General features: G+C 43.7%; 1 protein-coding gene across 7 annotated transcripts in view; it reads right to left on the bottom strand.

Moving 5' to 3' along the window:
* The window catches only part of LOC115465822 (utrophin-like), a 1296369-nt gene that overhangs the window by 990557 nt on the left and 282567 nt on the right, over positions 1–23245 (bottom strand). For all 7 annotated transcript variants that reach the window (XM_030196568.1, XM_030196575.1, XM_030196573.1 and 4 more), the window contains 5 exons: positions 22239–22442; positions 15234–15415; positions 9958–10108; positions 4567–4686; positions 2501–2602 (listed from right to left, as the gene is read on the bottom strand). In XM_030196568.1, the coding sequence (XP_030052428.1) occupies positions 2501–2602; positions 4567–4686; positions 9958–10108; positions 15234–15415; positions 22239–22442 (759 nt within the window). The remainder of the gene's footprint in view (positions 1–2500; positions 2603–4566; positions 4687–9957; positions 10109–15233; positions 15416–22238; positions 22443–23245) is intronic.

The following is a 23245-nucleotide window of genomic DNA, read 5'->3' as shown; positions in this document are numbered from 1 at the left end:
CACTGGTCTGAAGTGTTTTTGGTCCACTCCTCCCGAAACTCCTCAAGACATTCTCGCACCAGTCTGTCATCAGTGCAAAGCTCAGGAGGCATTGGGTGCTCTAGCTGACTGAGAGGAGTACTTCCTGTTTGCATGAAAGGAAGATCAGTGTGCCTGAAAGTGGAATTTCTGACTATATTGCTGACGACCACACAGGTACTGTCTGCTTTCTCGAAATCAAGAACCCCCTGAAAATGTATAACCAGAGGATTTCAGTTTATCAGGCAACTTCTGAGCTTAGTTTCCCTCAGTTCCTTCACCAAGTTACCGATATCTTCTACAAACAGGAGCAGTTTAAGTAGATGTGACAGACACTGACTGCTACCCAATGCTGTAACCAGGGCTGCTGACATGTTGTGACAGCCAAAGATATACTACTGACTGTAACCCATAACATGTCAAATTGTATCCGCCAAGTAAGCCAACCCTGCTCCCAGCTGGATTTTATGGCACCCGTCTTGTGTTGCAGACTGCTGATGCCACATCAGGCATGCTCTTGCAACAAACAAGCTGCACACTGTCATTTGAAGACCTAAAGAGGCCAACTCAAAGGCTTGTTTCAGCAAACTTTCTAGCTTCTTATACTGCACCTCTTTTAGGGCAATGCCCCATTCCACAGACAAGGTGGTCTTTTTAGTCACTGCCATAACCAGGGAGTCCGCCCTGGGAAGCTGCAATTTATCTTTCTCCTCTAGAACCAACAGGTTCAGGAGAGTCATGACTCTTCCCACTCTAAGTCCCGCATCCAGTGAGACCCATTCTACTGTAATCAAGTCCTGAATGTATGGATACTTCAGGAAGGCCTTAGAAGGACCTCTAAGCCCCTTCACGAACGATGATGGAACTCCTGACACCAAAGCAGAAGGTTCCTCAATGGAAAGCACGGCTAGTGATACAGAAATAAGTGTACTAAGCTCCTCTTTATGAAACAACCTTAGTACTTTTCAATCATCTCCCTCCTCAGGAGGGAGTTCCTTCAACGATGGTTCCCCTGAACAGACTGAGGCCACATCAGATAAGGAGGGAGAAGCAGAGGTAGCCTCATCTGCCCACTCCTGGTGGTCTAAACAAGATCTCTTAGGAGCCGGAAAGCAGCGAGGCAAGAAACTGAAGCACCTTTCAGCAACTCTGACTGTTCCTGTTTCAGTAAGTAGGTCTGGTGTAAGAGCCAAATAAACTCCAGAGAAAACAAAGATCCCGATGCAGCTGAATGCTCTGTCAGGCCCTGAGGCTGTAAAATGGCATCTGTGCTCTGCACAGGCCCTGAGGCTGTTCCTCACTGCTGGTCGACCTCGACAAAATGGGGCCTGTTCCCACTCTCTTCTACATCAAACTGCGCACCAGCCCTGCCGAAGAGCCCGAAGTTCCTGGCACATTCGGCTGCTGCACCAAATCTGAAGATGTGCTGCTGCAGACCATTTCCTCTGTGTCCTGCGGGACTCATGGCTTGCACACACTGCAATGCTCCGACGCTGGCCTGCGGGTCCCATAGCAAGACCACTTAACAGCTTCCGCGGGAGTCACCATTCACCCCGACTTCCACAAGCAAAGCACAACGTGGTCCAAAGCGGTGAGTCAGGATCGCTCCCCTGCACCATGTAGAACTTGAATTCCTCCAAGCAATTCGGAGTCAAACTTTAGTTGAACTTTCCACTGCTGGCTGCTCCCTCCAAACTCACAGACTCCAAAGTCTTACCACAGATGAGTAGGAATCAGGACAGATACCCTGTCCTACACTCTGCAGTAAACGTCTTTCCTTTTTCTTTTAAGTTTGTTGTGCTGGAAAAGGACAGCTCCACATGAAACAGGAGAGAGGTGAAGGGAGTAAAGAAGCAAATTTACGGGGTACCACAGACAAGGATCTGAAGACTGGATATGACTCTGCAGACTCAAGCCACCTGCAAAACTCAACTGGGGACCAGAGATCAGTTGACCAACTGTATCACGAGTAAATCATTCAGAACCAGAGGCTGAAAAGTGTATCCATCCAGCTGCTGGAAATAGAAAATACTGAGAAGCTGGATGTGATACCAAGAGAGATATGTCTCAGCTCAGTATTCAGTTCTCTATCTCCACCTGTTAGTTGATGGACACAACTATCCCACAGATTCTGGAATAGTGGGAAGCTATGTAATAAAAACACCTATTAAACACATCCAGAAAAATGATTTTCTGCAGAGCTGGGATAAGAGGGCCAAAAATGCTAAAAAGTCCCTCTACCTTTATTCTTTAATAAAAAGCTTCCACACCCAGCCTTTTATCAATATAATCTGTGTATGTTGCAAGAAACCAAGTGGACCTTCATCTCCTACCCCATCCCTCCTACATTCCTGATCATGCCAAGGTTGGCAAAGAAATAGGTATAGCTTTGATACAGCAGCCATATCCTAAGTCACACTTGTTAAAGGGATAAAAACGGCTTCCTTCTTTATACTCCAGTACTGATAGCACTGTCTCCTACCTGTTCCTCCAGCAGCTGCTGCCACAGTATTAGAATTTCTTGCAGTTTATTCCACCGTTCTTCAGTCCAGCGGCACACAGATGCCCAGCGCTCACCAAGTTTCTGAAAGGATGAAGAAATGGAAGGATATCTTAACCACCTAACAAAGACTACCAACTCTAACACAAAATCAGCTCTCTGTCCTTATGAGACAAACTCTCTGCTCTGAAAATATATTCTAAAACACTTTCCTAATACCATAATTTTTCCTGTAGTTTTGTTGGTAATTATGCAATTATGTAAAACCTAAGAAAAATAAGCTAAAAACTGCACACTTACAATGTGGCACAATGGCGCACTTCCCCTATCTTCCATTCTCACATATGTCTCTGTGGTGGACTGGGGGGGGAGGGGAGGTTACAGCTATGGTAGGTTAGCAGTTGATATGTAGGTGGGGGGGGCCCAGAGAGGGGACAAGGCGCATCACTAGTGCTGATGCTGTATATGAGGCAAGCATGTGTATCTGTGGTATGCTGTGTATATTTATCTTTATAATGGAGTTTACCTGTGGGGTGTGTGCGCGCACACTGGGAGAGTGGAATGTGAACTTGTCAAGGAAGTGGGGGGGGAGTGTCTGGCTGTAGGCAGTATGCTTTCCTCCTCAACTCCCCCTTGCCCTCCTGGGCTCACTCCCAGTCCCATCTACTCCCTTGCACTCTCCCCCTCCGTTCCCTATCACCCTTCCCCCTGCAGCCTCTCTCTCCCTCTCTGCTTCCTGCCCTACCACACTCCTTCCTTCTAGAACTTACTGTTGCCTTCCCCTTGGCACTCTATTCCTGCCTCATGCACTTCTCCAACTCTAAACTAGCTACTGTATTCATTTCTCTTTCCCCCCTTTCACCTATCAATTATCTTGGCATCTAGTCTTTCAGTCTTTGCTGAAGTTCCACTGTCTCACCAGCATGCTCTTCTTCATTACAGCCAGTGCTCTCCTGCCCTTCTAATGACAGTAGAGGCTGGGTCTTCCTCAGCATGCCCTTGTTCATTACACTCAATGCTTTCCTGCCCTTCTAATAACAATGCCCCTCTTCATTATACTCAGTGCTCTCCTGCCCTTATGACAGTAGAGGTTGTGTCCTTCTCAACATGCCTCTCTTCATTACACCCAGTGCTCTCCTGCCCTTTTAATGACAGTAAAGGCTGGGTCCTGTTGTTCATCACATCCCGCACTCTCCTGCCCCTGCCAGAGACCAACAGATGAACTGACCCTCCCCAAGAAGAGATATTCCTTAAGCCAAATGTGCCTAATAAAACATTTTTATTTTCCTTAAAAAATAAAAGTATGTACTTATTTAACCAAAATGAAAATTGTCAGCCTGATATTCAAAACCACTAATTCAGATGCCGCTGACAGGGATCATTCGTTGATTTTCACAGTTACCTAGCTAATGCTGCTGAAAATCATTGCAGATGACCCAACTCCATCTAAATAGTGCCTGGTAATCTGTAGGCTAAGCAAAGGCAGTCTCCAGAGTTATCCAGTTACCAGCAATGTTCAGCCCACTAACCAAATAATGACCCAGATACACAGTCACTGCTGGGCACATCTTCCACTTGGCTTGTTCTAAGATTGAAGTCCATGGTGTGGAGTTTTACCCTTCAGTGACATTCAAAAGAAACAGCTTGCCTCACAACAACTGTTGCAGTACATAAGGAATTATAACCACAAATTTCAGGAAATCCACAAGGCCTTACAGAGAGAAATGATGCTGAGCAACAGTCCTCTAATTACTGCTGAAAATCAGCAAGCAACAAATTAGATGGGTCTAACATTCTTTCTGCTCTTTTCATCTGTTTAAGGCTTTCCCCAATTTCTCCACTTTGAATGGATTTATTTTGTTGCATAGCAACCTATTTAACCTAAATTAATCCTCTCTTTCCAGAATGGCACACTTGTAAAAAAAAAAAAAAAAATACACAATGCTCACTACGTGTATACTTTTTAATATCAACCCTTATACACTTCCCTCTCAAAGGTTACCCACAACACATCAGATTTTTATTTTCATTATTCATTAGACACTTACCTGCAGTTGTTCCTCCAGTGCAGCAGTGGCACTGTCCCCACTATTTTCATCAACAATCACCACCATGTGAGTTAGTGAATTTACCTTCACTTGCTCTACCTCAAGATCACTCTGCAGCCTCTGAGAGAAAAATAAATGATTTATAATCTTTCATGTAAAAGCAATCCCAGATCACAAAGTAATAGCTCTACTAAGATTAAGAATTTTTACCAGGAAAAAATTTAGATAAGAACTAAAGCAGTTATGCTGCTGTACACATGCAGCTAGTTACATCTCCACTGAGTATGAGGCTTTTCTTGATCATGTTACCAATGGTGCCAAACTACAGAGGTTCCTAATGGAATGGACCAGATACAAATTCTGGTTGATGATTCTGAATCAGGACTACGTACAGAGAAGGCAAGCACAATTTTAAAGAAAAAATACTTACAATTATGCAAAAAAGATTTAACAGTGGATCTAAGTGAATTTTTAAGTCAAGCATGTTACTGCAATTTTAACCAAAATTAATTGTAAATTTAATTAGTTATACAAGTAGGCAGCAAGGCATACACATGGTCAAAACTGAATTAACATGTAAGAACCTTTATATTTAGTTGATTGAACTTTATGATGTAAAATTGGCAACTGCAGGTGGTAGGAAGGGAATAGTGAAGAAACAGTTGGACAGTGAATTACATATTACGGAAAGAGGTTGGGAGAATTATTCCATTATGAGGTTAATGGGGGATTGAAGGTTTTTCAGATTGTTTTGCTATTTAATGCTATCCAGCTCGCTGGTATCTTATATTATCCCTCACCTCTCAACCTGAGATTGGATTCCACTTGTAGGGCTGCCCTTGTTTCTTTATCTTTAGCCCCTTCTCTTTGAAATTAGAAGCCCATGGGTATACACCCAGAGAGTAAGTTTATGAAATTGTTAGCAAGTGCCAAAACATGATTATTCTACCTCCCTTTTAACCTCATGAATACTCGGGAAGGTGCACTGGGTGAGCCATTTAACTTTTCCTCTTTTGTGGTTTGGTGCTTAGGTTATTGATGTTGTCCTACTCATGACTCCTTCTCTTTTTCAGTTTGTGTGTTATCTGTTCATCCAGTACACCTAGAATTTGGAAGCTACTTTGATGTCAACTGTTCGAATGTCAGTAGATCAAATTATCAATTTAAATAAATAAATTCTGGGATGAGCCCTCATCAGTCTACAGAGATATTAGGCTTTGAGTCATTTTAATCTATTCTCCTTCTGCAGCCTTCCTCACATGAACTTACTTGCCATCATTAGTAAAGAAGCTAAAGAATTCCTCTCCAGCCTCAAACACTGTGAGCAATGGGGAATATGGAGAGCTATCAGCCTTGTTCTACCCTAGTAGGTTCCATCCCCCAAACTGTTTTACAGCCAAATTCAGCAAGTCACTTACAGAAAGGCACAACAAAAACAGAGTGATGGACTTCCTGAACTGTTTCTTCCTTAAATGTGCATTTTTTTTGTTGTTGTTACATTTGTACCCCGCGCTTTCCCACTCATGGCAGGCTCAATGCAGCTTACATGGGGCAATGGAGGGTTAAGTGACTTGCCCAGAGTCACAAGGAGCTGCCTGTGCCTGAAGTGGGAATTGAACTCAGTTCCTCAGTTCCCCAGGACCAAAGTCCAGCACCCTAACCACTAGGCCACTCCTCTACTTCCTTCCAATAATCCAAAATGTTTTAATCAAAGTCTAAATGTAGGCTTTCAGTTAAGAGCTGAGAAATGGTCTTTCTTGGGGTTTTTTTTGGCCAAAATTAAGAATGTATTGTGGCTTTGGGGAGGGAGGTTAATACCTTGTCACCAATCTGAATGGGAAAAACAAAGAATACATGGATGTCAACTGTTCAAATGTCAGTAGATCAAATTATTAAATAATTTAAATAAATAAATTCTGGGATGAGCCCCATCAGTCTACAGAGATATTAGGCTTTGAGTCATTTTAATCTCTGATCTCTGTAATCAGACCCTCATTTGCAGAGGGTCTGACTCTATATTACCTTTATAAAGGGCAATCAAGGGACAAGTATCTTCTTTACACCATACTCCTTGTTATCCCATATCATAGTTCACCTTTTCACACTTTCATGTTGGGGTCACATATCTGAAGCACCTTTGAGCATATGATTTTGGACTGTGAGGGAGACTTGAGGGTTACTGGTAGAGGTCCAAAGTTACTGGTACACAAAGAGGGGCATAATTGAAAGGGACGCCCAAGTTTTCCTGGGGATGTCCTCGCAGGACAGCTCCAGCAAGGGGCGGGGAAACCCATATTATTGAAACAAGATGGGCGTCCATCTTTCGTTTCGATAATACGGTCAGGGACGCCAAAATCAGCAAATTTAGGTCGACCTTAGAGATGGTCGTCCTCAGGACTTGGTCGTTTCTGATTTTCAGTGATAATGGAAAGTGAGGCCACCCATCTCAGAAACGACCAAATCCAAGCCATTTGGTCGTGGGAGGAGCCAGCATTCGTAGTGCACTGGTCCCCGACATACCAGGACACCAACCGGGCACCCTAGGGGGCACTGCAGTGGACTTCACAAATTGCTCCCAGGTACATAGCTCCCTTACCCAAAGGAGGCGACTCTGTGGGTGCTTGAGCACCCCCAATATTGAGAAAATTCCTTGTAAGTGTCCAGGGAGGGGTTATTTCCATTGGGCTTAGCACCCCTAATAATTTTGAAAAGTTGGCTCCTATGCCTTTACCTTCAGCCAGATGCACTAATTGAACGGGAAAAGCCCTTCCCTTACCAATCCCTTAGCGATTCAGAAAGGAACGGGCATGCATGAAGGAAATCGCATGCAAATGAGCTGCTCGCTGTTAGCTCCTTTGCACACGATTTCCTTCCTAAGGAGGGGAAGCCAGTGCAGAGCAGCCAAGCATTATGCGTGGCTGCTCTGCACATGCCAAAGACGGCTTCATACATGCAGATAAGCTGCGTGTATAATAGCCGTCTACAACCTTAAATAAATTACCGTCTAAAACCTTAGAAAAACACAAGTCCAGGTGAAAACATTCAAATGCTCGTCAGGGACGTTTTTTTTTTTTTTTAAGAGTATGGGTGAAGGACGTCCTTCGCTATGCCTCCGTCCCTGCGACGTCAGTTGAGGACGTCCAAAATGTGGATGTTCTGTGCAAAGGACGTCCATGCCTTTTCTATGCCTCCGAAATCCCCTTTATTTATTTGGATTTTGGATCACAAGTAGCAGCAGTGGGATTTGAACCAGCCACCTCTGGATTGCAAGACCAGTGCTCTAACCACTAGGCCACTCCTCCACTCCACTTCCTTGAAATTTGGCCATCCCTGTGGGGGGGCAGTTCAGGACATCCAAAATGTTTGAAAGGACGTCCAAAATGCCAAAATGTGTGAAAGAAGGACGACCACGCCTTTGCTATGCCTCCACTGACACACACATACCTCTCCCCCCCCCCCCCCCCCAGGGACCTGCATACTGCTGCGATGGACTTGAGTATGACATTTCAGGCTGGCAAAAAAAGTTTTTAAATGTATTTTTTTCAGTGTGGGAGGGGATTAGTGACCACCGGGGGATTCAGGGGAGGTCATCCCCAATTCCCTCCGGTGGTCATCTGGTCAGTTCGGGCACCTTTTTGAGGCTTGGTCATAAGAAAAAATGGACCAAGTAAAGTCGCCCAAGTGCTCCTCAGGGACACCCTTCTTTTTTCCATTATCGCTCGAGGATGCCCATCTGTTAGGGACGCCTCAGTCCCGCCTTCACTACGCCTCCGACACACCCCCGGGAACTTTGGTCACCCCCGCAACGGGAAGCAGTTGGGGACGCCCAAAATCGATTATGCCAATTTTGGCAACCCTGAATTAAGGACGCCCATCTCTCGATTTGTGTCGAAAAATGGGCGCCCTTCTCTTTCGAAAATAAGCCCGATAGTGTTCCTTGTGGGAAAAAAATGTATTCTTCAACAGTGGGTTCATTTGGAGGGTCCCTCATTTTGGCAAAGGCACAACCAGGTACACTCTCTCTCAATGTGGGAAGCCAAGGAGGCGGCTCTTACTCTCAAATGGAGAAGTCACTTTCTGGCAGTGTGGAACACTTATATCCAAGCATTATCCCCAAGAATGAGTAGTCTGATTTTGAATAAATTGCATCTTTAATAGAATACTAGTCCATTCTCTGGTTATCTCTCGGCCTAGTTTCCCTAACTTTGGTAAGCAGGGGGGCCGGGGGGGGGGGGGGGTATGTGATGGGAGTGTTAGGGGTTATCTGGTATTAGCTCGGTGGACTTTTTAAGTAGGAGGCTATAAGAACCCAAACCTCTTGCCAATGGTATAGTTTAATTTGTATGTTGATATGTCACAGGTTCACCAACTCTTTTGTATATTCTTAAAGTTTGACAGATATTTGGTTTTTGTACTGATTTTGTAAAAATAAATAAAAACATTTAAATATTCAGTGCTGCTCATGCCTGAAAAGTCATCTAATCTTCAAAAATTTACTTTGAACAATTAGAAGCAGCCTTTACCCGAGCTAATGAATTTGCTTTGGAATTCCAATCACAATGCTCAATTTAGGCTGAAATCCATGTTCTTCAATCTTGACCCTACATCTCTAAAATGGATATGCATGCACCACTATGTTCTCTCTTCCTCCCTCATGTTTTTACTTCTTTTTTGGAGGGGGGGTTATTATTACTTTTAACATAAACACAAGCTATAACAGAAATTGGCAATACAGCTACAATTGTTACACACTGTTTTTCTTTTAGGAACCCAAAACACATCTCCCCTCTAAGAGCTGCTGCACTAGGTCGGCACAATCCTAGTCTTTGAAAGCAGCACACCACGCTGGGTTTCCAGATAACCAAGCTCGAAATTATGCAGGTTCCCAGTTCAAATGTATGCAGATATTTCAGCTGAATATTCATTTTTTAATGTTTGTTTTATTTAGTTTTAATGTAAACTGCCTTGCTGTCCCCTAAAAGCAGTATATCAAAGAAGAAAATAAAGGGAAGAAGGTGGGAATAAAGGAGCGGCAAACACTGCTCAGAGCCAACTAGTTACAAATAAGGAACAGATATCGGGCTCAGGTCCGAGAGCAGATACAGTCCATAGATTTGAAAACTTGTCTATTTAAGCAAATATTTTTTAAGGGAATGAAGAATTCGGTTTCAAAAATAGTGGCAAACTGTTCTATAAAGAGAGATAAGATGGCTGGAGGCCGTTAAACTGATAACAGGCTTGTTTCCGGCTACCAAGAGCGACAGTTGTGCTCTGCTATGCCAGATCTTCAATGCTATAAGGGAACACACCAAGCTTGCTCCCAGTCCTGATTTCAAATTCATTTCATACACATCATCATATGAATTCCTAAAATCAAATTGGTTTCTTTACCTTGTGCTCTTCTAGCTGTTTTCTAAATGCCTCCAAATCTTCAGCGGCAGCTTGCGTTTCCAACTTCTGAATGCGGTCTTCAGTGGCAGTCAACCAATCAGACAGCTGCTCTAACTGCTGCTTCTGCAGCTCCATCAACGCCTCATGTAGGCTGTGCAGACACAGGGAAAACAAGGCTGATCATTACAAGAAAGTCAATCTCATTTCCCGGGTAGGAAAGATGCAGAATGAAAAGGGAAGATAATTGAATTAAATCAATTTCACAATATTTCTAAATACAATTCTAGCACTTTGTCTTAAAACACAATAGACATACTAACTTACCCATTGCAAAAACTTAATGACATTTTTTTTTACGTCTGTTAAATGTCCAGAATATCAGAGATAATCGGTAGAACAGGTAGGAGCAGCGATTTAAAAAATGTTGTTTCCATCATTACAATGTCCTATGCAAATACCCAACGCAACTTGTGGTGATACACTGCAAGTCGCGGTACAACCCAAAAACAATGGTAAAATAACGCCAGCCTTAGAAGGAAACATGACCCCTAGCAGTAGTCGCTATTTGCAGGAAGGAGCCAGAATTGGCAGGAGTGACTGGGCCTCGCTCCTGCCTAAAGACCCTTGGACCTCCTGGACCCCCGAATTCCCCCCCCCCCCAGACCACTGATGTCGTTTCACAGGTAGCCTCTGGGGATGGGCCAGGACATGTGGAGGGGGATTTTAGGTGGGGGGGGACCCTCTCCATGCAGCCCAGGAGCATCGGGCCATAGTTTTGTGGCCTGATGCTCTCAGGCTGAAGGAATAAAGCTGCTTGCGAGGTGGCTGACAAGCAGCGTTATTCTTGTAAGGTGGGATTCAACACTATGTAATACCGGGATTCTGCAGGTTGCTGAATCCCATGGGGAATCAAGGTGCAGTAAATAGCAATCTTTTACCAAACCTTGATGAATCCCCCCCCCTTAGGGCAGCAATTTTTTAAAGCATTTCACAGATGAAAATGGGAACCCTTTTTGTCTGTTCAATTGCAAACAACCTACTAACTCCCCTCCACTGTTTATGTTACCCACTTACAGGTCACACATTAAAGATCTCTTTCTAGGCAATTTCTGATAGAAGATGTAATGGAGGAGGTTTTTCTATTAGCTTATGGTTTATTTCGATTTACTATATCGCCCCCTTCCTACAAATACCACAGGGTGCTGCCCAATCAAAAAAATGAAGTAAAACAGTTTTTATTTGCTCTAAGCATAAATTTTGTATAATATAGTATGCTTGTAGTATTCCTTTCCAATTACTATATCCTGTCCTACTTTAAGTGGCATTCCTGTCCTGCTTCTTTTATAATTCGCTTTGCCATGATTTTGTGATCAATCAAAACAAAATAAAAAAATAAACATGAAACACAATGTAGAAATTAACGCCAATAATCACCTGGCAGGAGGGAAGGGAGAGAGAGAAGGGGAGAAAGTCAGTGAACTCCCAGTATCTCACTGCAGTCTACTGAAGTGTCGTCAAACGCTCTCTGAAAGGGCCTGCTCAGTTTCTAGATATATAAGACTTTTCAAGCTGACTTACCCCCACTGAATGTGAATGTTTATTTTTTTATTGGAACTTATATCCCACGTTATCCAAAACAATATCAGTTCAATGTGGCTTACATACAATTTACATAAAGAATATTACTTACACAGACATAAGAGAGAGATTAATAGTGTCAAACAGTGAGCATAAACAGCATAGCTAAATAGCGATCAGTATCATGACTGTTGAGTATCCTGTAATAAAAACATTTTAAACAAGAAAGACTTTAAAGATTTGAGGAAGAGCATACAATTTTTCGTGTATCTTTATTTCCTTCGGAAGTAATTCCACCACTTAGTAACTAGGTAAGAATCCAGTGGTAAAGATAGATTTATAGATTTATAGTTGGGCTAAGGGGTGAACTAGAGATTTGGGAGGTACCCTCTTCAGAGGAGCAGTTAAAAAGTCTATTTCATAAAACCCCTCAAAATTAATTAATGCATGGCACACAAAGCTGCATTATAAGTTTTTATGCTGTGCTTATATTTCCTCTTCTAGAGCGCTTAGGATTGGTATAGCTTGCAACAGTCAATGTATAAAATGTGGGGATGGGAGCAACTTTAGGTCACACAGATTCAGAGTTTTTGGGAAGGGGTGAAATCATAGGTACGTCATGTCTTGCATGTGAGCCTTCCACTCTGACCACAGCTATTTTTGTTTGCCAATTGGTCGGAATTGGAACACGTGATCTCTGCTGCAACCAAATAATTACTGGGATGTTTGTTTCTCTTGGGGAAAAACATTGAACTGGAGTAATGCACAGGCACTGTCAGTTACACATTGGAGGAAACTTTTGTATGAAATAATGATATTGGAGAGCTATAAGGAAGGGTGGTCTAATCTGGTTCACTAGCAAAGGTATAAGATAGTGTGGGAACCTGTTTGGCTGGCTATGCCATACAGAGCTTGCAGTTGGGTGTTAAACTGTTAATATTTGATATTGCCACTTGTGGTCCTGGAGATTGGAGGGGGGGTATGGATTTATGCTTTTTCAGGCTTGGTATAAGGGTTCCCTCAAAGTCTGGTATGGGATGCTCATGTTTATTGTTTGTGGTTGGAGGGGGGATGGGAATGGATTTCTTGCTTGGTATCTTGAATTGAGAAAGAATAAAGGAACGGTGAACCAAGTCAAATATCACACTCATGTCAAACACAAGAACTAAACTGCTACCATTTATTTATTTATTTTATTGCATTTGTATCCCACATTTTCCCACCTTTTTGCGGGCTCAGTGTGGATTACAATAAGTTGTGAGTGATAGAAATACAATTTGTTACTACTCGGTTATGGATTACATTGTGAGGAGTTATGCGAGACAAACTCAGAGTATCATTAAGGAATATAACAATGGAAAAGAGCAGTGACACATTGGGGGAAACAACGGGAAACTAAAAGGGGCAGCACATAACAACAAGAAAGCATATGGTATACATTTTCTGTGAGTAGAGGTATGAGTGTGGTGAGATTACAGGGGATGAGAATTCAGAGTGGCTGTACTGATGCATTATTGGACCGTGGGTGTGGGCTTTATGTGTTTTGGTTCTTTCCATAAGTTTTCTCAACAAGATGGGTCTTCAATAGTTTGCGGAAGGTGGCTTGCTCGTAGGTCCATAATCCAAATCTGAGTAGATGAAATGCAGCATACCTTGTATAACCACCTCCATACTACAGAAAGGCTTTTAAAGACTGCCTGTTTTGGATGGAAGGCAACAAGTTTATTAAACATACCGAATATGGATAATTTCAGTGATTTTTGAAAGGAACAGAAGATCAGACACTGGATGGTAACTGCTTAGTATAGTACATTCTGCTACCCTGCATATAAGATGCAGATGAATTATTACTTCTTTCCTGTATGTGGGAACCCTATACTGGTAAGAAAACTTTGTGAAAGTGTCACTAAGAAATGAGAGTAAGAGAGCAGTCCGTAAGTAGTTTTGCCAGAATGGGATCCAGAGGAAAAACATTTTCTTCATGGTGGCCAGAATGTTTTCCATGAGCACAGCAGAAAGTGGCAAACTTGCTAGTTGGAATCCCTGGCACACTAGCCATGTTTGGCAGCTCCACTAGTGCATCTGGACAGAAGTGTGGAAGGCCTGGAAGGACCAAAACTGTGGATGACCAAGTGTTGCGTGAACCAAGAGTGCTTTAGAGTCTGCTGTCAGGGAATCTCCATTCTGATTACCTGGACAATGCTGAGCTCTGCCAAAGCGTTTTAAACATACTAATGAGGTGAGAATGATGATAAATCATTTTCCTCCCATTACTCGGTTGTAGTCTTGTATATCCATTGTGTTCTCTACTCTTCTGTAGGGTTTCTTCAGACTTTCATTTTCTCTACATTCACTCTGCGTGGTGATTTTCTTTTGAAAAGTCAAAACTTTGGATGGAACCAGGGATGATGCTTGACCATAATATATGTGCAGGATCTATCTGGTGCAGATTTATCCACTACATTGTTTAGTACAGACTTCCAAACTGATGCTTGAGCATCAAGTGGCATGTCTGAAAAATCTTCAGGAAAGGGATTACAGTCCTCTATGTAGTGTAGTGGCCTAAAATATCAGCTTTGAGAATAAGAGGGTCAATATTCAGCTGGTGACAGTAATCATTTTTTTTTTGTATCCCTGGAAAATCAATGCCAGGCCATGTCCGGATCCTAGCACTAAATATCTGGTTATCCGGTTAAGTAGTGTATTCAACACTTAACTGGATAAGTTAAACCGGATTCAAGCTAGGACTGTGTTTTATGCTGGTTAGGTGCTGAATATTGACACTTAACCAGATAAGTGCAGACTCCGCCCCCAAACCGACCCCAAATAGCTAATTCCAGCTTAGGTGCTAACTGGGTATATTCAGAAGCACTATCCAGTTAAGAGCCACTGTATATTCCCGGTTAATCCCCACACAAGCAATTTAAACGTCCAGGAGCCTCTCCTAGCCATTAAAATCACGTTGAATATCGACCCTGACATGTCCAAGAAAAAGTAAAACCTAAATTAAAACAGACCAAAAAGTGATCATACCAGGAAAGGGAAGTTTAACAAAGGATTTACCCTTGATAAAGGATTCATCTCATGTGAAAATTACATTGAGGGAGTGCCTTGCAATGTGACCCTTAACCAGCTGCAAGAACCCAGTGTTTGCCATATGTGAGGAAAACGTAGAGCTCTGCTGAGCACAATTATTAGATTATCGCTTATACATTATAAGTCTCTTGAGACAATGGTGTGAGGGAAGCAAAAGCAACAGAGACCGGTAGCACGTAAAGACTAACCATTTCATTGAGGGAAAGGGGATGGGATTTGATATACCACCTTTCTGTGGATACAATCAAAGCAGTTTACATAGTATATTCAGGTACTTATTTTGTACCTGGGGCAATGGAGGGTAAGTGACTTGCCCAGAGTCACAAGTAGCTGCACTGGGAACTGAACCCAATTCACCAGGATCAAAGACCATTGCACTAACCACTAGGCTACTCCTCCACTCAAGAGGCAGGAGCTTTTGAGTAGACGACTTCTGAAAAATATTTCTTAGCCTCTGAGTAGTTTGTATAGAAAGACCTTTACATCTTAAGATATATTTAAGCAGCATGTTAATTCAAACACTCAAATGTACTGCATACGGTGTTTGGTGTTTGGACTGGAACCAATGAAAACAAATCCCTTGGTCATTTCATGTACTTCACCTGGATTGTCGATCCATGCTGTTCACACGCAGTGTCTCCCATCGAGCGTTCAGCAGTGACATCTGCTCCTGAATCTCCGCCTCCTCTTCAATCGACAGACTACCCTGGGCTATCAACTGGTTGCCAGCCTGCAGTACATTCCCGACACTGCTCTGATGTGCGGTCAGTTCCATCATGAATCCCTAGGACAAGACAATCATTCACATGTGAGCTAGAAAACGCCTCTGGAGGCTTATGAATTATATTTCAGCAGGTTTTGCAAGCTATCCTGCAGAAAAAAACTGGCACTAAGAACGAGCAATTGGTTCTGAATTCTCTGAACACAACTGAATGGTAGATGCCTCACCAGCACCCAATGATTTAACAAGAAACAATATAAAATGTTAATGTGTGCAAGAACTCACCGCTGACTGCACAAAATACTGAGGGCTCAATACTCAAAAGGCTGCTGCCTATTTAAATCTTGCTAAGCTCACAGTCCGTCAATATTCAGCAGACTGGGTAATTGAGGGGCAGTGCAGGGGGTGCTGCTGGGGAAGAGTTGGGACTTATGAAGGTGCCAGTGATATTCACTGCCAAGGCCCACATACCTAAGCAACTAGCTAGGATCACACAAAAGGCTGTCCTAACTTTGGTCACTTAGCTGTGCAGGTGCTGGCACTGGATACTGACTGGCACATACAACTGCCTATATTCTCCTCTCCTTCCCTCCCCCATCAAATCCTCACCCACAAGAAGGCCTACCTTAAGGCAGCTGGTGATCCCACTCGATCATGCCCCTGGTCAGCTCTGCAGGAAAAATGGCAGCCATATAAAGGCAATTGCTGGAGTGTGCCTTCTTGAGGGTCCCTAACCGGGTAGCAAGTGAATATCACACCTGCCCGCCTGAATTCTGGCCGTAGGCAGAAATCAGCCACAGCACAGGCATTCAGTGCTGGTATTCGGAGAGGGCCTGATATTCAGTGCCGGCAGCTAATTCAGGCCATGGTGGTCATTGTTAAAAAAAACCAATGACCACCACTGGCTGAATATTGACCAATAAATGTTTTTATATGTGATGTTCACTACATCAAAAGTGGATGGTGGATAATCAAGCAAAACAACAGATTTATACTCAAAAGGGATTAATATTTAGCTGAAGCTGATAAAACTATAAAGCCCAATCTGTGAATTTTCAGTAGTAATATCAGGGTGATTCTGTCAACAGGGCACCTACTTTCCTTTATAATATACTAGCGTAACTGGGTATATACACATGCAATCTTTAGACACACGCATGTACGGTAGCCACAGAACAGCTGTAAATAGTCGCACCTATGCATTGGAGGTACATGTGTAACTTCCAAGTTATGTACGCAAGTGGGAGTCCCTCCCTGGTACTGTCCCACCCACTTTTGCCCGACGACCACCCTAACTACCCCCATTCTAACATCCCTTGCTGCCTTCCCTCCCACAGGACCGGCCATCCAGGATTGTTGCCTCTTCCTGCTCCCCCCCCCCCCCCCCACCCTGCCGCAATGCCTGTAGCTTTCATTTTTGGGTCATTGCAGTCAGTGATTCGCACAGGCACTCCAGGGCCTTCCCTCAGCGTTTGCATAAACAGGAAGTTTCATCAGAAAGGGTCGGACGTGGCAGAGGGAAGGCCCTGAAGTGCCTGTGTGAATCGTTGTTAGCGACAGCCGAAAATGAAAGTTGGAGTTGTGCAGCATGCACCGCGGCAGCGGCGGGGTGGTCAGGCAGGAAGAGGCAATGATTTGGGACGGCTGGATCTGTGGGAGGAAAGTCAGCAAAGGGTTGGAGGAAAAGGAGAGAGCTGTTGGATGTGGGAGGAAGAGGAGGAAGCGGGGGCTGGAGGGAAGGGAGAGAACTGCTGGATGTGGGAGGAAGAGGAGGAGAGGGCTGGGGGAAAGGGAGAGAGCTGCTGGATGTGAGAGGAAGAGGAGGAGGGGGCTGGATTGAAGGGAGAGAGGTGCTGGACATGGAAGGAAGAGGAGAAGGGGGCTGGATTGAAGGGAGAGAGGGGCTGGACGTGGAAGGAAGAGGAGAAGGGGGCTGGATTGAAGGGAGAGAGGGGCTGGACGTGGGAGGAAGAGGAGGAGGGGGCTGGATTGTAAGGAGAGAGGGGCTGGACGTGGGAGGAAGAGGAGGAGGGGGCTGGATTGTAAGGAGAGAGGTGCTGGACGTGGGAGGAAGAGGAGGAGGGGGCTGGATTGAAGGCAGAGAGGTGCTGGACGTGGGAGGAAGAGGAGGAGGGGGCTGGATTGAAGGCAGAGAGGTGCTGGACGTGGGAAAAAGAAGAGAAGGGGCTGGAGGGAGGGAGAGAATTGATGGATGTGGGAGGAAGAGGAGAAGGGGCTGGAGGGAAGAGAGAGAGAGCTGCTAGATGTGGGAGGAAAAGGAGGAGAGGGATGGAGGGAAGGGAGAGAGCTCCTGGAACAGAACAAAGGGGGAAGGGAGGGAAGGGATACAGAGATGCTAGACCTCACAGCGAGAGTGAGGGTGGGCAGGCAGGCAATCAAGCAAGTGGGCAGGCAGGCAATCAAGCAAGCAACCAGATGTTGAAGGGGGGGGGGGGCAAAGGGAGAGAAGATGGATGGGATAGGGTTAGAGAGGACAGAGTATATTGTCATGGGGGAGGAATAAAGAGAATAAATTGGGCAGGGAAATATAGGGACACAGAAAAAGGGAGATAGAGGAACAGAGATGGAAGAAGATGGATAGTGGACATGGAGACAGTAGAAATGTCAAATGGACATGAGACTGCTTGTCCAAGAGAAGACAGAGAGAAGCAGAAACCAGAGCCTGGGGCCAACATGATTTGAAAAATAAATTGACCAGACAACAAAAGGTAGAAAAATAATTCTATTTTTCCATTTTGTGATTAGAATGCGTCAGATTTGAAAAGTACATCCTGCCAGCTTCAGAACTTTTAGTACAAGAACAGTGCTGAGCAGACTTTTACGGTCTGTGCCCTGAGAAATGCAAGGTCAAATCAAACTCAGGTATACATATAAAGTAACACATACCATGTAAAATGAGTTTATCTTGTTGGGCAGACTGGATGGACCGTTCAGGTCTTTATCTGCCATCATTTACTATGTTACTTCTATCTGTGGCATTTGCTATCATTATATTTTGCACAGTGTAAGAGAAAATGAATCTATTTCTCTGGTGCTTTACTACATGCAAGGTCTGGCCTATTGGGATTTCAATTTAATTTATGATTTGTGGTCACTTATTCTGTATTTGCCATTTCTGTTCTGTGTGTGTGACCAAAGTACTGTTTGCATGAATTTTCTATGTAGTATCTGTAGTAATGTGGCTTGGTCAGTGTTCTCAATAGATGCATTGATATTTTAGAGTCCCACTGAAATATTTGGGGCCCTAAAATATCACAGGTAGGATCCTTGGTTTTGGATGTTTGTGCTGGCATGATAGATTTGCTCTAGGTTCTAAGTGACTTTTTGTTTGATAGATTTTTGTACTATACAATATGCCTCGTTACTGAGATAACACTAGAAACAAACATTTTCATATGGTGAGTTTTATAGGGAAATGTCCAATTCTGCTCTGTATCCACGGTTGGTGGAGGGCCAGGGGGTTCTGTGGATTCAGAATATTTGGGCGAAGCATATGTGTGTTGGAGAACTGTGGCTCAATGGAAGATGAAGACTGCACCCTCCTGTACTTCCCCTAGCCCTCAATGTGGCCTGCAGCCACTGAAGCCAGCACTGCTACCCTTATTGAACTTATTAGGAGTGGGGTAGGTGTGCGGTAGGGGTAGGGGGCAGGGGAAGGGCATGGGTGCATCAGGTGGCAGGTGTTTCTCTAGTGCACACCCATCCAATCTGTTGTCCCATCCAAAAATTGCCTTCTGGCTACATCACTATATGGAACTGCCCCCTGTAGAGACAGTGCTGCGGAAAATTCCTACAAAACCACCCCAGCACTATCCCCTAATTCCATATAGCAAGACCAAAATCAGGTCATATTCTGGATTTGTGCACACAATTTAATTACTTAACAAGCCAATCAACACCGATTATTACCACTTAAGCAATTATTGACATTAATTACAATTTATGTGCACAATTTGCTAGGTGTATTCCATAAAGTGATAGACGAATTTGTAATGCATGTTGCCAAAAAGTTGGCATAGCCATGAGCATGGAATGGGCTGGCTGTGGGTGTTCAAAAATCTACACGCTGGGTTATAGAATACACCTGCTCTGCACTTAACTTAGGTGCCGGTATTTACACCAATAGACATGCCGAGATTAGTTGCAGACATGGCCGCTAGGCAGAAATATTTTTGGTGTCAATTTTTCAGGCACCATATATAGAATTTAGTCCTATATAGATAATGCCAGGGCAGAGTGAGGATGGCAATATTCATCCGGTATACATTCAGTTACGTGTTTTAACTCAGGATAGCTAAAAGTCTGTCCTAATCTAAAGTGGTACATCCAAGCCCACTAGCACACCAATTCCTTTCCTAGCTACAACAAAGTCACTCAGTTGGCTAGGCTAAAAAAAAAAAAACATTCTTAGCTTAATATGTAATACAACATTTAACAGGAAATTTCAAAATAAATGCTGCACCCTAGGCCTTGGAGCCAAGAATTCTTTCCTATGCTTGTGTATCCCCTGAGACAAGTCAGGAAATTATATAAATGTTAGAGCCTAAAAACTTTCCTAATCTAAACTGCCACATTACTGTCATCCATAGAGCCGGTAGCAGTCACCACTCCCCATGGATATTCAGTGCCACTCGCTAACTAGATAGCGGCGCTGAATATACATTTATTATGTTTTAAACAAACACAGCAGCGTTTCAATAAATGCTGATCATGCTGTTTAAATACTGACCCACAAATAAAGTAACGGTGTTATTTTATGCTCCTAAATAGATTTGCAGACAATTCCTAATTCCGGAAGATGAAATCTGCATAGACTATGTTAGCACTTGAATCTGAGAGGAAGAGATATCAGAGGCTTGTGCCTCAGACTATGGATGGGCAAACCAGTTAGTCAAACTCAAACAGGAAGGTCCCAGCTCAGCTCAAGTTGGACATGCTCTGCACATTTAACATAACGTATTTGAGAAAAACCCATCTGTAAGGAGGTTTATAGAACACTGCCCCTCACCCTCAAGAATAGTCCCTCAGATAGCCTGAACCACCTTAATAACACTAGTCCCACCCCAGAAGGAAGTGAGCCAGGAAGGGTGGAGTCGGAACCAGGAAATATAAAAGAGAGCCAGACTAAGGTTAGAGAGGCCCAATGAAGGAAGAATCAAAGCCCCAGCATACACCACTAGAACTTACGCTTAATGATTGTGATCTGGCTCAGGTAAGCCACTTTTGTTTCCTGTTTGAGACTTGCAAGCCTTGCTCCATATAACTCGGAGAAGAACCGAGAAGGACATACAGGCTGTTTGGGGCGTGGCAGCCCCACCAGCCACAGACTGTGTTCTGGGCCTGCCAGCCAGAGGCCTGCTTTAGACTGTATTTATTGAACTACAGATGCGTTTTTCCTTGTGTTCCTAGCCCTGTGACAAAACAGGTCTCAGGATTCAATTAAGCACTTATTTTCATTTATATCCCTTTATCCAGCTGTATTATTTCACAGGCCCACCCTCAACCTTCACTTAGGATATCACACCATCATGTGTCTCCTAATATAGCATGTCCCCTGAACAAGTGCTCAGTATAAGGATCAAAGGCTAAAAATGTTTTTGGACGTACTCTAGATAAATGTTCTCAGTTTTAGTTAATCAAGTAGCTAAGGGGCAGATGTTTCCAGTTGTCTAGCTTAAAATTACAGTTAGCAGAAATCAGGAATGTGTCACAGTTAATGAAGTGTATAAAACGAGCAAAACTGCAAATCTCACAGCACTCCAGGAAGCACTTCCATATGTTGCCTTGCGGATTCTCCCCAGATCAATTCACAAATCAGGCCTTCTACATCCTGAGTTAGCTGGGGTTGTGGAAGATAACACACCTTGGTGACCTGATGTCAAGCCCAAGATATAGGGCTCCAGAAAAAGCTCTGGTGCATGCAAGGCAGAATCGACGAATAGGAAAACTAAAGCACATTCCTAGGGCCCAAAGGGCAGAAAAGACCTACAGACCTCACATGAGAAGGGTAAACTATGTGGGAAACTTGGGGCCAGAGTACAGTAGGCACCCAGTGATTTTAATTAAGGGATAGTGGCTGGCAGAGTCTTTAAATCAGCAATATAACTGTCAATCTACTGATGTTCAGCCTCTCTAGCAGTAGACATCATCTATTCCCATTTTCTGCTCTACAGGATTTCAGCAGGCTTTCTGAATCCAGCACAGCCCAGAGGAGCTGCAGGGGCTGGACCTGAGTCCAGCAGCACATTGCAAGAGAGTATGAGGATTAAATCAGTGCACATCCTCAGGCTGGAGCAGTAGGCACAGCCTGGAAGCATTTGGATTTAATGACACACCTTTCCAAATATGAGCTCGTGACAAGTTACAAATTCAGGTACAGTTGGTAGCTCCATGCCCAGAGGGCATATAATGTAAGCTTACACTTAAGGCAAAGGAGGTTAAAAATGATGTTCCCAAAATAATGAATATCAATGGGAGAAGTGGAATTTGAATCCTGGCTTCCCTGATTCTCAGCCCACTGCAATTACTAGGTTACTCCGAGCCACAAAGGGAGGATAGCCTGAGGAGAAAGACCATGGATGGAGGACCTGGGACGAGGGTGAGGAGGGATGTGGCTCTGCAAGGAGGAAGAAATAGAGTGAACAGGACTCCATGGTAGGGGCCCACAAATGCATATTGCTGAGAGACCAATATAATGCTAGTCTGTCCCTGTGTGCATGGTTTCTAGCCTTAGGACCATTGCTGCAATGACCATAGAAACAAAGGCAAACAAAAACTTCTGGCATCAGGATGCCATCACCGATTCCAACTGAACGGAAAGAAAAACAAGAGAAACTGACGGAAAACAAACAGAGAAAGCACACACCTCATGGGTAGCAAACAGCTCCTTGACTTCCTCAACATCATCAGTTATGTTCTCTTGCTCGCGAAGCATATCCTCAGCTGAAAGTAACCACGTAAGAACCTCTTCTAATGCCACCTGGTAACTGTCCAGGTCCATTTCCATCTCCGTCACAGTGCTGGGAGTTTCTGCTCTGGAGCTTCCTTGATCTTCCTCAGAGGCTGAGCTCTAAACATAAAATCAAGGTGTGTGACATTTCACAGTGCTAATTTCCTTCTTTGGTACAGTAATTAATTTGCACACGGGTTACGATATTTGTCACATAACTTTCTGCTTAAGGAGTGCATCATTAAACATCAGAGGCAGGTTTTCTCTGAAAGGAAGATACGGAATCAGCTGGTGACATGAACTAACCAATAAATACCATAAAATTACCACCATGACAAATAAGTTTTGAAAATGTTTTATAGTGGACTATCAGAAGGTGAAAAATTTAACACTGCGCATTTGCATATTTTCAATGAAAATTGTTTCACCTTTTAAAGGTCCACTTCATTGGTGGTTGAGGCTGCCGCTACACCACAATGATTTAAAAGACAACCTTGGAGGGTGGGAGGAGGTCGGAGATGAAGATCTAGATCGGGATTGGGGCAGGGAGGGGGAGAGAAGTACTTTGTACTTATGCAGGTCCTGGCCAATATTCTGCCAAGGCCTGTATAAGTATCTTATGCAGCCTTTGCAATTTCACTTAACCCTGGATATTCAATGCTGATGCTGGGCATGGCCCAGGACTGCATAGCCAGGGCTAATTTAGCCAGCCAGGGTCAGCATTTTTTTTAGAAATGCTGACCGTGACCAGCTGAATATTACTAATGGTAATTTTTTTTTTAATAGGTCAGGCCCTTTTACTAAGCCATGTTAAAAAGTGGCCTGCGGTAAAACAGCCTATTTTCTCTCTTCCAGTAACAGTCATGTGCTAATTTCCCAATTAGTGCATGGCCATTACCACAGAAGCCCTTACCTCCCACGCT

This window comes from Microcaecilia unicolor, chromosome 3, assembly GCF_901765095.1.
Source record: "Microcaecilia unicolor chromosome 3, aMicUni1.1, whole genome shotgun sequence".
In the NCBI taxonomy this organism is placed as follows: domain Eukaryota; kingdom Metazoa; phylum Chordata; class Amphibia; order Gymnophiona; family Siphonopidae; genus Microcaecilia; species Microcaecilia unicolor.
This window is presented reverse-complemented; position numbering and strand designations above follow the sequence as displayed.